Consider the following 13,760-nt stretch of genomic DNA (forward strand, 5'->3'; position numbering starts at 1 on the left):
TCACCAGCAGCCTGCAGAGGAAAAACAACAATAACAAAGAGTGTGTTTATCCAGAAATGGTCTTCTGCATGCTCCCATTAATCTGCTGAAACTGTGTGAAATTGACCAGTTTTAAAAATGTTTGGGTTTCAAAGATCAGGCAGTTACAGGCAGTGTAGTTGGCTGAAATTGAGAAATTGCTTAGTAATTTGTGGAGGGAAAAGAAGAAAGTGTCATTTTTTATTTTCCAGAAATTGGGCAATAAAAACAAACTCTGCCAATTCTGTTTTGCTTTGCCAACATATGTTGAAGAGAAAACCTCAAATGACAAGAAATTGCAGTAAAACCATTATTTTGTTGTACTTCTGCACTTTACACCGAGTATTATTTTCAGTAGTCTAAAATTGTTATAAAATGAATCTTAAACTTATATTTGAAACAGTTTAAACAGATGCCTTTGAACCATATTCATTTAAAGTAAAACTGAATTTGGCAGTGTCAGTTATTATGTCCTATTAGTGTCCTTTCATCATGCTGTTAAAATATCTGTTCCACTTACCAAAGAGTGAGCTTTAGCCAATTTGTTTGTACTTGGAAAACTGTGACAGTATCTGTAGAGGTGCAGTTTCTAAGAGTTGGAGGTGGTGGTGTTGGGGTTCAGCTGATGTGCTGAGCAGCTCAGATGAGGGTCGGCCCTTCAGACAGGCTCAACACACTGCCTCCTGGTTCCCGACTGAGCCAGACGTCTGTAAGGGCACAGAGGTCAAGTCTGGCTTTCCTGTGCCCTAACCCTCCATGGGTGCCCACTTACCCTCTGAGTAGGGGGTCCAGCTCACCTGTCATTCACACTGCCAGAACCTGCTCCTTTTTTCTGTGCCTCTGTTTCGGTCTCATTATCTCCAAGTCACTCTCACTTACTGTTTCACAACCACTCTTTGTTTGACTGTCTCACTTTCTCTCACACTATTATTTTTTCCATTTATCTCTTTGTTCGCTTCTCTCTTTTACTTTTTTGCCACCGTCATCTTTGTTCAGCAGCTGAGTTGACATGCCTGCAGGGGAAGAAACCCCCACCCCATACCGGGTCCCTGGCCCTTCTGTCTTTCTCTCCTTCTCTATCGCTCCATCCTTCCCTCCCCGTCCTGTGCCCTGGTGTGGCATTGAAGGGATCAGTTTACCCGGCAGCAGCTGAGGCAGGCTTCATTTGTCCCAGGGCTTCCTTCTGAAAAGGCATTTTTCGCCTCTAGAGAGTTGCTCATTGCCCACACTGACATTGAACACTTAATTGCGCTGCTTCCAAATTTGGCAGTCTCGTCCTTTAGTGCCAGTTTGAATTGTTGAACTGTTGAAATATAGTCTTGGCCTGCAGGGCTAGGCATTCCTTTAGGTATAGATATGAGAGCTGACAGGGGAGAGAGACTGTTTGACGGTAGTGACACCTTAATATGTGAGCATGTCTCATTATAAAATTACCTAATCTAAATAACAGTTCAACTTAAAAGTTTATTTTTTATTTTTTTATGTGATCTATCTAAATATTGCAGATGCTACTTTAGAAGTGATGACTAGTTAGAAGTGTGAACTGCGTGACTATAAATGAAGTGTGAATAATGAGCAACAAATTTATATCTTATTATTTGCCCATCTCTATTCTTTGGAACCTTGATGAAGTATTTATTATTCCTCCTCTTTTGTTTACCAATTCCCACCACTCACTGATGGGGAAAACTGCTTGCATAGTACAGCTCTACCGCAAAGGCCCTTACTGAAGTAATGTGTAAATATTTCTGCCAGAGCTTCTCTCGTCTCTCATGGCAGTTGCATGTTTACTTTACTGCACTGGGGGAAACTTGCTTCTCTGTCAGTGTGTCCACAACTCAAATTATGCAAAGTATGTTTAAAGCATAATCTTCATTACTTAACCGCACAGAGAGAAAGAGGTTTATTGTCATCAGATAGTGGATAACCAGGGAATGCGTGTTAATTGCATGGGGCACATACATGTACAATATGTATAGCATGTGGCTTGCCTTAAAGGTGTGGCTGTGCTCATTGAAGTGTGCGTGAATGAAGTGTGTGTTCATGGAGTAGCCAAATATATTTGGTTTTGACACCTTCAGTGTTTACATTAGTCAGCATGAGGCATGACTCTTGCAACAATCTGCCACAACAATCCCCCGTTTAAATGCTACACATATGTGATTGCCTCTTTCTTTGTCCGAATTGTGACTAACTTACCACCCAGACTGACTATGGAAAGATTACAGTGCTGCAGTAACCCCTAATCAATGCCATACTGGGGGTTAACTCTCTCAACTCTCTACCTTCTCCTTCTATTTTTAGTGGTTCTAGTATGTTTGGGTTCTTTTCTTTTTCCCTTTTATGGTGGACTTTTTCTGTGCATTATTTTCTTTTTTCATTCCTTCCTACCATTCTGTGTTGCAGGCTTACGTCTACTGTTAATGTGAATATGTGGTATTTGTTCAATTATACATGGTAGCGGTGGCAAAGAAGAACTTAAGCTATAGTACCCACAATATTTTGAGGTGCTTTGATTTTGATGTCAAAGGTTGTTTTTCTCCAAACTTTTCTCCAAACTGATAATTTTTGGGTTGTTTTTGCAGTAGTTCTGTATTCCAATTTGAATTTTTTTTTGACAAATTTGAATATTTGTCTTCTGCATGCAAAATCCCATAACCTCTGATTATGAACTGGTGAATCAAACTTGTGAACATGAAAGTCCCTCCTAAACCATGAAAACAAGATAACAAGTCTCAGATAAAACTTGGAAACATTATGCCCACGACCCCTGGTGAAGATGACAATCTGCTAGTACAGATTTTACATGCATTCATAGAGCTGCTCCAGGGTTTGTAACATGATGACATCAGATATGAGAGCCTCCTCTTTTGTGCTTTAAACATAAAAGACATATTGCTAAAAATATTGAAATATTATCAACATGAATGGGAACATGGGAACTCTTGTACATGTGTGGATTTGTTAAGCTTAAGTTAAAATTGCAGTTACTCCAGCAGAAGACCTAGTAAAAGTTCTTGGAGGTCTTAAACCACAATCTAATGGCCCCTTAACTGTTTCGCCCCATGTCCGCATCGTTTTAATTGCACCTCATGTCACAGAGCACCCACTAGGCTGAGGCACTCTACAAGCTGAACCAATAAATAACCTCCTCAACCAGAACCTTGGCTCATTTTGTTTATCTCCAGGCTCATCTCTGAAGGGGAAGTCCATTTAATCGTCATTCCTGCTCACACATAAACTCACACACAGATCTTGTACTTGCATTCCTGGGCTTAACAGGCTGCTGGTTTGTGAGTGCAGGTGACATGTGCGGTTGTGGAGGAGAGTCTTTCAGCCTTCTCATCCAAGGACCAGAGTTTATTTGTAGAGCCCATGAAGATGGTTGTTAAATGGGGATAGGAGCAAGGTTAGTGGGAAGGTCTGGTGTGAAGGGGGGCTCAATAACAATGGTATATAGTGGATACTCCCCCAATTATGCCTCTGGACATTGCACATACAGCAGTGCAGGTGAACAGATACTCTACTTGCATGCCCACCAATAATTTGATTGCCTCAGTAACCAGATAAAGGTTACAGTTACGTTAGGCTGGGTACATTTTTATTTACGTGACTTGTTTGTTAATCAATCATGCTCATGTGTGGTGAGAGGTGTGAAAACTAGGGATTCAAGTGGTTTTTTAACAGTGATGAATTGAAATGAAGTAGCTTCTCAAGACAAGAACAGTAGCATTAGTATGACCATAAGAGCACTCTGTCACCTCTGTGGTGCACATGCAGAAAAAAAGATGTTTATATATGTCAGGAATAATGTGACAGATAGCGATTCAGTGTGGTTAGTCTGATTACAACCTGATTAACACAAGCAAGATAGTGGATACATGAAAATTGCAATTAAAAAAGCATTATAAGAGATTAGCTACCTAGGATCTTCACACTCCATTGTATTACTACACTACTACTGTGCACTAAAAGTTTTTTAGTATTACTTTAATCTAGCAATAACTGAATAATTGCCAGAACAAATTGAAGTGCACTGGTTCTGTAGCACTCTGTACCTCACTAACCGTCCTCTCGGGTGCTCTTTTTTTCTTTTTTCATCAGGATGACCACGAGAGCGGCTCTAGTTCCACCAGTCGTAGTGTTTCAGACAGCTCCAAGGCTGTGGCTAAGCCCCGCCGCCTCCAGCAGGCTGCCCCCAGCGACCCAGACCTGCCCCCAGGTAAATGATGGCCTTGGGGCCACTGAGGCTAGTCTACCTCCCTGCTCAGAGAATGACCACCTGGGCAGGCTTGCCCTTGATGGGGGAGGACAGGGCCACGGAGTGAGACTGAGATTAACACTTATTTATACTACTGAGAAATCTTGGTTTTTCTTTTCTAGCCTCTAAGAATGCTTAATGACAAAATAATTTGATTTAATTTGATTCTTGGCTTGTTGGTGGCCCACTGCCTACATAGGCCACTGTCAATGACTCAAATGTATGTAATACATGTTTACACTGTGAGAAATATTCTTTTTGGGATGAACCATGTAGCACTACATTTTTCACTAGTGTAAATCAGCCACAGAGAGAGCATGGGGGATGTGTTTCTGATAAATCACATAGTGATGGCTCTTATCAACAAGACCACTTGACCACATGCCTCCTACAGGGCCGTGGATTCCATGCCTGCCTTACTCCAGCACTTTGCAGCACCTCACAAAGAAGGGCCTTGTTTGATTGGTGCTGGATAATGGTCTTTTGAAAATATTTAAGCCTGTACCTCTTTTTTTTAAATCAATTTATACACTGAGCTCTTATTAGCTAGTAAACATTTATCTTTATGTTCATGCTGGCTCAGACAATTAGAATCTTATCTAATTGTACGTAGCGCACAAATTAAGTAATCTTACTGAATTACTCATGAAACTTCATAAATGGTATAGAGCAACCTCTCAGACACAAGTTTGTGGCAAAAATTATAACTCATTAAAAGTTGTAGAAGTATGTGTAACTGCAGAGAAAACAGCAAAGTAAGAAAGATGGTAGAGAGAGGAGACTTAAATATAAAGAAAAGATATGGTGTTTAGAGAGAAAAAAAGGTGGGGGTCTTGAGCTTTAAGATCCAGGTCACAGGCACCCAACCGTAAGGCTCACTCCCAGAGTACTAGTATGCATGAATGTACGAGCCTACCCTCCTATCTGGTTGTATCTGGGGAGGATCAATTTCCAGGCCTGACATGAGATAATATCTCTCTCCAGCTGTTAAAGCAGGGTACCTCACACCCCAGCATCTCCCCTTGGACCTGCCTCTAACAGACGTCCGAAGTGCATGCGTGCGTGCGTGCGTGCGTGCGTGCGTGTGTGCGTGAGTGTGTGTGAGTGTGTGTGAGTGATTGTGTGTGGGTGTGTGTCTGTGTGAGTATGTGCTTGTGTTAATCTCTCTGTGTGTATGTTTTAGTGTATCTGTGTTAAATTGTGTGCACACCTCACACTGTTCCAGCAGTGGACCTTGTTTCAACCCATTATAGGCTATAAAGACAACTCTGGGGTCAGAGGTTGCAGCACCTCAATAACAGTGAGGAAGCAGATGAATGCTGTAATCCCAGCCTCCCTAATTAAAAGGTAGAGGTTAAAAGGTAGATGAGGTAAAACTAACCTGCTATGACTCAGACAGAGGATATTTTGCTAAGAATAAGATACAAAACAAACCTGTCAGGACTATTTAATGTGGTTAAGGATGTTTGTGAGGGCACAGCATTGCACTCTATTGCAGCAGACACAGGTAATTTTTTATACATTCATTAGTCTCACCATTATCTCATTTTAGACTATTTTAGTCCACTGGTATGGATAAAAGTTGTATTATAGGACTGATCATGCTTTTAGTTATTTGTTTAAGGGGATACACTCCCAGTTTTTGAGGATTGTTTCTACATCCTACACAAGTTGCTTTGGACAAAAGTGTATATGTCAGATGAATGTAATGAAATGTTGTCCTGAGACCTATTGAATTTCCATTTCCGCCAAAGGAAATACCTGTTATCTGTGAGGCGTTGTAATTGACCCTATACTATATATTCTCAAATATATATTGAGAATATATATTGAAATGTATACCACTACCTCCGCTGTCTGCCACAGTCTCTGTTTTGATACTACCACTAATGAGGTCTGAAGAGTTGCCAAAGCTAAATCCTACACAGAGGGACTTTAATGTTCAGCTGTATAAGCCCAATCTGTTTCACAAAGCTACATTTTCACATATTGCTACATATTTTTCAATGCAGAGCAATTCATATGTCAAAACAACTTAACCTAATTTAACTTAACTTCATATCAGAAAAAAAACCAAACAACAACAAACAAACAAACAAACAAAAAAAAAACAATATCAAAACTCCAGCTGGGATTGGAGTGATTGGGACATCCCTTGACTGACATCCTTATTTTATAAGCCACATGCATGCATCCCCAAATTTAGAGCTAGTTGCACTTCAATACATCTGTCTCAGAAGGTCAGAAGACAATGATCAACATAATCAGTTGCTGAACTAGCCAGCTACAAGACAGAAAAGGAAATCCCTCACAATTGTTGGATCTCAGGAAGCCATTATATCACAGCAAAACCCTCCCAAGGATAGTAATATTGGAGACCAGTGGCTAAAGCTCAGTTTTTCTAAAATACTGGAGCATTTGAGTACAAATTTTACCATCTCTTGGGCTCATTTCAGTGCTGACTGACCATTGCCATTTGCATTTACCGATGAGTTTTACCAAGCTACAGCAGGGGGCTACTGTTAGGTTGGCCTGACTGTGCATCACTCAGAAAACAGTCAGAAGAGAGGATCAGAGATGGACACAAAACACCCTTTTCTTGTTAGAACTCCATAGAGAAGCATCAGAGAGGAGATGTAAAACTACACCTTTAATGAAGGTATGTTAGCAGTGAGAACATCACAGGTTAATGGGCAGTCTTACTACTTTTCAGCATCTATGTTGACTAACTACTGTTTTTAATCTGCGCTCCTCCCCTTAAAAACAGCCAAATCAAAACACAGCCGACACTAAAAAGCAAGCCACCAGCAATTATCCAGTCATTTGGCCCTAAGCCCTCACATGCTGACTGAATTTATCCTCCCTGTCCTCCCTGTGGTGGGAAATAGAGATGTTAATTCATATGCCATTGGATTGGTAGTCACACAAAGACCAAAAACCAAGTGCTTCCACCTTGAGCGATTCTGTGAGTAATTATGTTTACTGCTACTTTGTGGGGGTCCAGTGGTCACCATTTGTGAGAACCGCATTTCTGTCTTCCAGGGGATTCTTGTTTTGGTCCTGTTCACACTGCTGAAACCATGCTTTGTTTTATAGGAGCTCAAAGGGATTTAATAGTGGCAAGTCTTGATTTGAGTCTAGGCTTAGCCTTCTACCTGTGAGGTGGTTGGATCAAAGTTGTACTCAAGATTTGCAGTTTCAAAGCTGAGCTCTCCCTAAAGAGCCACAAAAATATTCGTTTTTTCCACGTGCATTAGGACATTTAGTATGAAAAGTCTTAACAGTATAACAGTCTCTCAAGGTAAAGGGAGCTTGTATATGCAGATGTGATGACAGACATACGTGAGGTATATCTCCATCCCTTCTCCTTGAGAATTATTATAAAATTATTTCTTGTTATATGTGATAACTTTTTATTTGAGACATTTGAGACCTTTGAAACATTAATGGACGCTCTGCATCTGCAGGCATCATATTCATTTATATAGATTGTTTCACACCTACATAGTTTACTTGTGTACAGTTATCAACCTGTACCTTTTATATCAGTTATCCACCTTTTATATAAAATCCATAAGGCGTACTAGAGCATTTGGAAGCTATTTCTTCTGTTTTTCCAGATTCAACTCAAAGACTGAGCATAGAATTCTGCATGCATACATGGTTATATAAGTATGCATGTGATTGGAGGAGATTGTTATTTGCATGGACTGAAATGCAAACACACTCCTAAGATAAATCTATAGTCCAGTGCTACTGCTGTCCTGGTACTGCGGTCTTTGCTCAGAAACTAAATGTAGCAGCTGTTCTGGTATTACTGGAAAATGCTACTTATGGCTAGAGAATATCCCATACTGGTAAAGGCTGGAGCTTTCTCCAGCTGGTGCTTTCTTCTGCTCTGGAGACCTGCTGTACCATGCATGGTTGGGTTCTGTGAATCTAGCGTTTTATTATAAGAGGTCCTAGAGTGAATTGAATGGCTAACATATTCAAGTGTAAGTTTTACTGGTGATGGTGAACTTGTAATAATATTGGTTTGTAGTATTTCCACAGTCCTTGCCATGGTGGAACTGAGATCCTTGCATATTCATAGAGTTTTGTAAACTATACTCAACACTTTGAATGTGCTATGTCCCACACTAGCTATTGTATGTATCCTGTTGGATAGATTGCTAACTGTGCAAATTACATTTCAGAATAAAACTGCAGGACCAACTTACAGTATATTTATTGTTTGATGGACTTTCTTTCTCTCCAGTCTAATAACTGGCAAGGCTAATAGCTGCTAATACTTTCCATATACATGAAAAATGGTGAGCATGGACACTATAGTGTTTCTTTCCTGTATTGCACAAAAGAGAGTACTTGGCCTGTTCTGAGATCACATAAAGGAGCTGGTTTTTCCAGTCATTTTATGGTTGAGCAGTTTTAAATGGGCTCCTTCCCTGTGGGCCACAGCACAGGTGCTGGCTGTGTCAATTGTTTACAGAAGTTCAGAGCAGTGCGATGACTCGCAGAGAGACGTACTGGGGCCCTGGATTTGGTGTGAGGCAAAAATAGGTATAACAAGTGTAAGAGAGTGCAAGAAAGAAAGAGAGACACTCTGACACTGGCAAATTAGATCCAGAGAGGAAAATAGCAGGGGGTAAAGTGCTGGTTTTACTGCCCAGGCTGCAGGTGGGATAGCAGCTTTCTTACTGACCCCAGATCTACGCACACACGCACGCACACACGCACACACACACACACACACACACACGCGCGCACACATGCCCACATTCACATTCATGCATGCCAGAAAGCAGCCAGGCACCCACTTAAACTCAGACAATCACATGTATGCATGCAAATCCACACACAAATGTCACAAACACACAGGGCGTTCATGAGATGAAGTTATGTCATCCTCTCTTGCTGCTGCTGTGTTTGGTCAGGCAGCAAATTTATGAGAATTTTGTCAATTGGATTATGCTAATGCATAGTCGGGCGCGTGTACAAGACACCTAACAGTTAACCAATTCATATAAATATTTTCATCAACAGAACCATTTAGTTCTGCCTAATTATCGGTTCTGTTATGCCCTGGGCCAGGCATGTAGATACAGGAAGGCAAACATTTGGTTTGGAAAATAAGGGAAAAGCTTTAAAGGTTTATATGTTTTAACTTGTAGTGACTGTGTTTAACAGTACATGGGAGGAATGAATAATGCCATTGGTCCTGTGGTTAGGAGAATTTATTGCTGTATGTTTTCATATTTTATGGTCGAAACTCCCCTGTCTGTAATATTTTAAGTTCTTTCTTACTTTGTTGAGTAATAACCTTACCATGTATGTTTTTCCTGTGAAGCTTCTGTTTCTGGGCGTCACTGTTGCCACAGGAGGTGCTGCGAACACTGCAGGATGGCTCCCCCAGCTCTGCTGAAACCCAATCTATTGAAGTGCTCTTTCTCTTTTGCCTGCTCTTGGTTACTACATCCCTCTACCTCTTCACTACAAAACCCACCGCCCCTTCACCTTTCACCCTCACCGTAAAATCTGTTTCTACATTCTATATTCTGTTTCTATCCATTTGTACAAAATGTCTCTAGCCCCTGTTCTTCATCACTTGTCTGGTCATTACTCTATAAAATGAATGTGCATTGAGTGTTTTTTCACACAGATGAGAAGCACTTAATACATTAGTGATTTCTTTCTTTTCACCATTGGCAGAATGTGTCATTCATTTTGAATCCTGCCAGACTGGAGTTTCACTCATCCCTAAATGACTGTATCCTGCACAAATATGTATAAAGCCCTGTACTCTGTATGTGTGAATGCCTGCGTGCCCATGCAATGAAACTTGTGTATGTTTAAGTGAACACGCAGGCTCCACAGTGGTTAAACAGGCTTGGGAGGGATATGTTTGAATCGGCACGTGCATAGTTTTGGGTTAAATAGGACTTAGCATTTGAGAGGATAGTCCGTCAGGGACAGATTCATAAATTCACCCAGGATTTGTAAAAATGTTTTCTTATGGATATTTAGCTGCTTTAACTGTACATGTCCAAGGGATAGACTGTGGCGAAAAATAACATGTCAGGACCTCCTCTTATTTATGAGCCCATGAGGATGGCAGGGGTCAGTGGTACTGAGTCTAGACTTTCACAGAATGCAGCTCTGGATTTTAGTCTTTTATAGGGTCTCAACACTAAGTTAATGTCTGCTGATACACTCATTTGGGTACACCTAGCTAAAACTAATGCAGATTAATATGACAGTCCTTCAGTAAATAGGTTTTTACTGAGACTGTTTAGGGAGGTATTAATTCAAGTTTATGGTCATTTTGGAGGCTGCAGTTTGTGATGCTTTTGAATTGTTTATGTTATTTTTGCTCACCCCATTCATAAACAACAGAAATACCATCTTTCTAAATTATTATATAGTTGCATCAACACCAATTCCTATAAAAACGGAACATTATAACCTTTATGAGGATAGGATGTATTGCAGGACTGTTGTATTAGACGACATAAGTTTTAGCTAGGTGTACCTAATAAACTGCCAACTGAGAGGACTTGCAGTTTAACTTGTATCTATGTTTTTGCTTATTTGTTTGTAGGTTACGTGCAGAGTCTGATCAGGCGTGTGGTGAACAATGTGAATATTGTGGTGAACAACCTGATCCTTAAGTATGTGGAAGATGACATCGTGCTGTCGGTCAACATTACCTCAGCAGAGTGCTACACTGTGGATGATATGTGGGAGAGGGCCTTCATGGACATCACTGGTGAGCAATGGCTGCTTACATTCCTTGGTAGTGGGATTAACTAGTAAATCCACTAAGACAAGAACCTATATACTACAGTAAGTGTTCAATTTTGCTAGTTCAAACAAAGGTCAAACAGACATCTCAGACTCGTTTAAACATGGCTATTTGTTTAAATGCCCAATGTCAGCTGCACAGAGAGAGTAGTCTCCTATTTAGTCTCCTATTCAGACTCATTATAAACTCCACAGTGTAATTGGAGCATGTGTAGGTTCAATGCAGAGTAGGCTTTGACAAAGAAAAAAGTTCACATTTTAAAATACGAAAGATGGATGAGATAGGGGATTTTAAACCTGAGAATGTCACTTGTAGCAGTAGGAAATATTATTATATTATTATATAATAAAACTGTGGACCAAGCAATTATTGAGTAAATGCAAACCAACTAAAACATTGCTCATCTATATTTTTTAGGCCTACATGTGCAAAACAGTTGAGAAAGAACAATAAATAGCCTGTAGCACTTACAAGGGGGCATAATGCATATCCATGATATCCATACAGCTACACAAGGACTGTCAGAAGCAGGTGCATCAACTATGTATGGATATCCACTTTAATAATCAATTTGAGCAAAGACAGTGCAGAAACTAAAATTCAACTCACTAATTAATTTGCTCTGTTTGTGTTGTCAAGACATACACCAGGTATCTGCAGATATCTGGGTGGCTAGCATTAGCTCCCTGGCCTGAGTAAAGTAGCACTCAGAAGCTGATCACTTGACTTAGATGCCTATGCATCTTGCAGTCAGAGATAATATCTCTTCCACAAACACAAACCAAGACCTCAAGTGCTTAAGTCTTTTTTGCAGTCTATCCCTCCTGTAGATGCGATCTTTAGATTTGCTATGAGATAGCCAGAGCCAACTAAACTGTGACGGATCTACATAGACTGTTGACAGTTTACAGGACTCTAGTGACTCAGTGTGGGTCATATATATTCAGTTATAATCTATGTTACTTTTTAACAAGTGATAAGAAGAATTGATATTTGATTGTTCAAATATAAATGCCATTAATTGGAATATGATTTTTAATTTTTTTATTTTCTAAATCCAGCACCACTATTTCCATTTCTGTCCATTGTACTTAGAAGCTTTTACTCAGTAGAAACTCCGGGGTTTCTCATCTTACTTCCAGAGAATTACAGTTATTTTAAACTTGAACTGCCATCATAACTTTGAAGAAAGAACTGGTTCTTTATTGGCTCACACAAGCCTATATCAACAAAGAATCATGAACTGGTCATTTTCGATCATTGTTATCACTGTGGAATTTTTTGTTATTCTAATACAAGAAGCAAGAAGTGGCTGCAATAATAGTTACTGACAGTTTAGAGAATAAAATAATTCCGGGAATTATGAGTCCTGTTATCAGTCTCTTAAGGATGGTGAGTGACTCAGACACTGGAGAATCTGATCATGTGTGATCATTCAACAGACACACACACACCTCTTGTAAATGAGCTCTGTGATGTCTGCTGAGATCAGAGATAATGAGGATTTATTTGTCATCTTCAGTATTTTAATTGGTCAGGTGTTTGTGTTTGTTGGTTCATGCTTTTTCTTATCTTTTTTTCCCACTTTTGATTACACTTCATAACTTACTTATGTCTTTTTTCTTTCTTACATCTTATCTTCAACTAGGAGAAATATGTCATTCACTGCTGTACATGCAGTACAGTCCCACACCAGAACTCACATTTTAATGTTTTTGTTCATCATCTGGGATGTGAAAACGTCACATTTTCCACACAGTCAGAGAAAATAAAAATTGGCATCTTGGTTATAGCTGAGTTATGAAATCCTATAGCAAAGCAGAGTGTCTCCTGCCGTCCTGCTGACAGCGCTGTCAGCCGGACACTGGAGCTGAGAGTATTCGAGAGGCCAACACCAACGGGTCAGGGCGTGCTCTCTGTTAGTGTGTATCATTGCATTTGTTTGTGTTTAATGATACCTCCCAGCATGTTGACATGCTTAATGAGTGTCAAGCACAATGGGTCAACCTCTTATGTGTTCAGTGTGTGAAATGATCTACATTAGTTTTGTTTTCTTTCCTCTCTGTGCAGCTCCAGAGCTTGTCCTAAGGAAAGTGATCAACTTTGCAGACTGTACTGTGTGCTTAGACAAACGCAACGCGAGTGGCAAGATCGAGTTTTACCAGGACCCACTGCTGTACAAATGCTCCTTCAGAACACGCCTTCATTTCACCTATGACAACATCAATTCCAAGATCCCATCTGTCATTAAAGTGAGTAGCTCTAAATTTTAGGAATAACTCCATAACTGCCATTATCTAACCAAAGCTCCAGATCAAGACGTGGGTTATATAGTTGATTTTGATGTAAATTTGCTATGGTCCAAATATGTCACACATGCTAGTGATGGAAAAGTAAACATTTTACCTGGCAGCTAACAGTTGTTAGAGAAACATGTGACTCACTTTTATAAGTTTACCTTTTCTCAAATCAATAGCAAAATAATGTATCGTTTCAGCCCATTGTATTAATCTGGTGACATTCTGGATATGTATGGAAACAGCTGTTTTGTTTTAACAAGATTTTACTTTCTACACAAAACTACAAGACACAAATAATATGATGTATCACTGTTGTACCACCAGTATTTAGTTTAGACTCAAGTGAGATTTGACTTTTATCACCATCTCTGTTCATTTT

General features: G+C 39.9%; 1 protein-coding gene across 9 annotated transcripts in view; it reads left to right on the forward strand.

The window, feature by feature from the left end:
* Positions 1-13,760, forward strand: part of LOC139612544 (intermembrane lipid transfer protein VPS13B-like) — a 325,396-nt gene that overhangs the window by 19,321 nt on the left and 292,315 nt on the right. For all 9 annotated transcript variants that reach the window (XR_011686577.1, XR_011686578.1, XM_071468183.1 and 6 more), the window contains exons 4-6: positions 4,123-4,240; positions 10,878-11,045; positions 13,152-13,333. Coding sequence is in view for 7 of the 9 variants with exons in the window: in XM_071468183.1 (XP_071324284.1) it covers positions 4,123-4,240; positions 10,878-11,045; positions 13,152-13,333 (468 nt within the window). In the remaining 2 variants the exon portion in view is untranslated. The remainder of the gene's footprint in view (positions 1-4,122; positions 4,241-10,877; positions 11,046-13,151; positions 13,334-13,760) is intronic.

The sequence above is a fragment of the Trachinotus anak genome, unplaced genomic scaffold (assembly GCF_046630095.1).
Source record: "Trachinotus anak isolate AG129_WGS33_773 ecotype Australia unplaced genomic scaffold, CSIRO_AGI_Tana_v1 ptg000032l, whole genome shotgun sequence".
Classification (NCBI taxonomy): domain Eukaryota; kingdom Metazoa; phylum Chordata; class Actinopteri; order Carangiformes; family Carangidae; genus Trachinotus; species Trachinotus anak.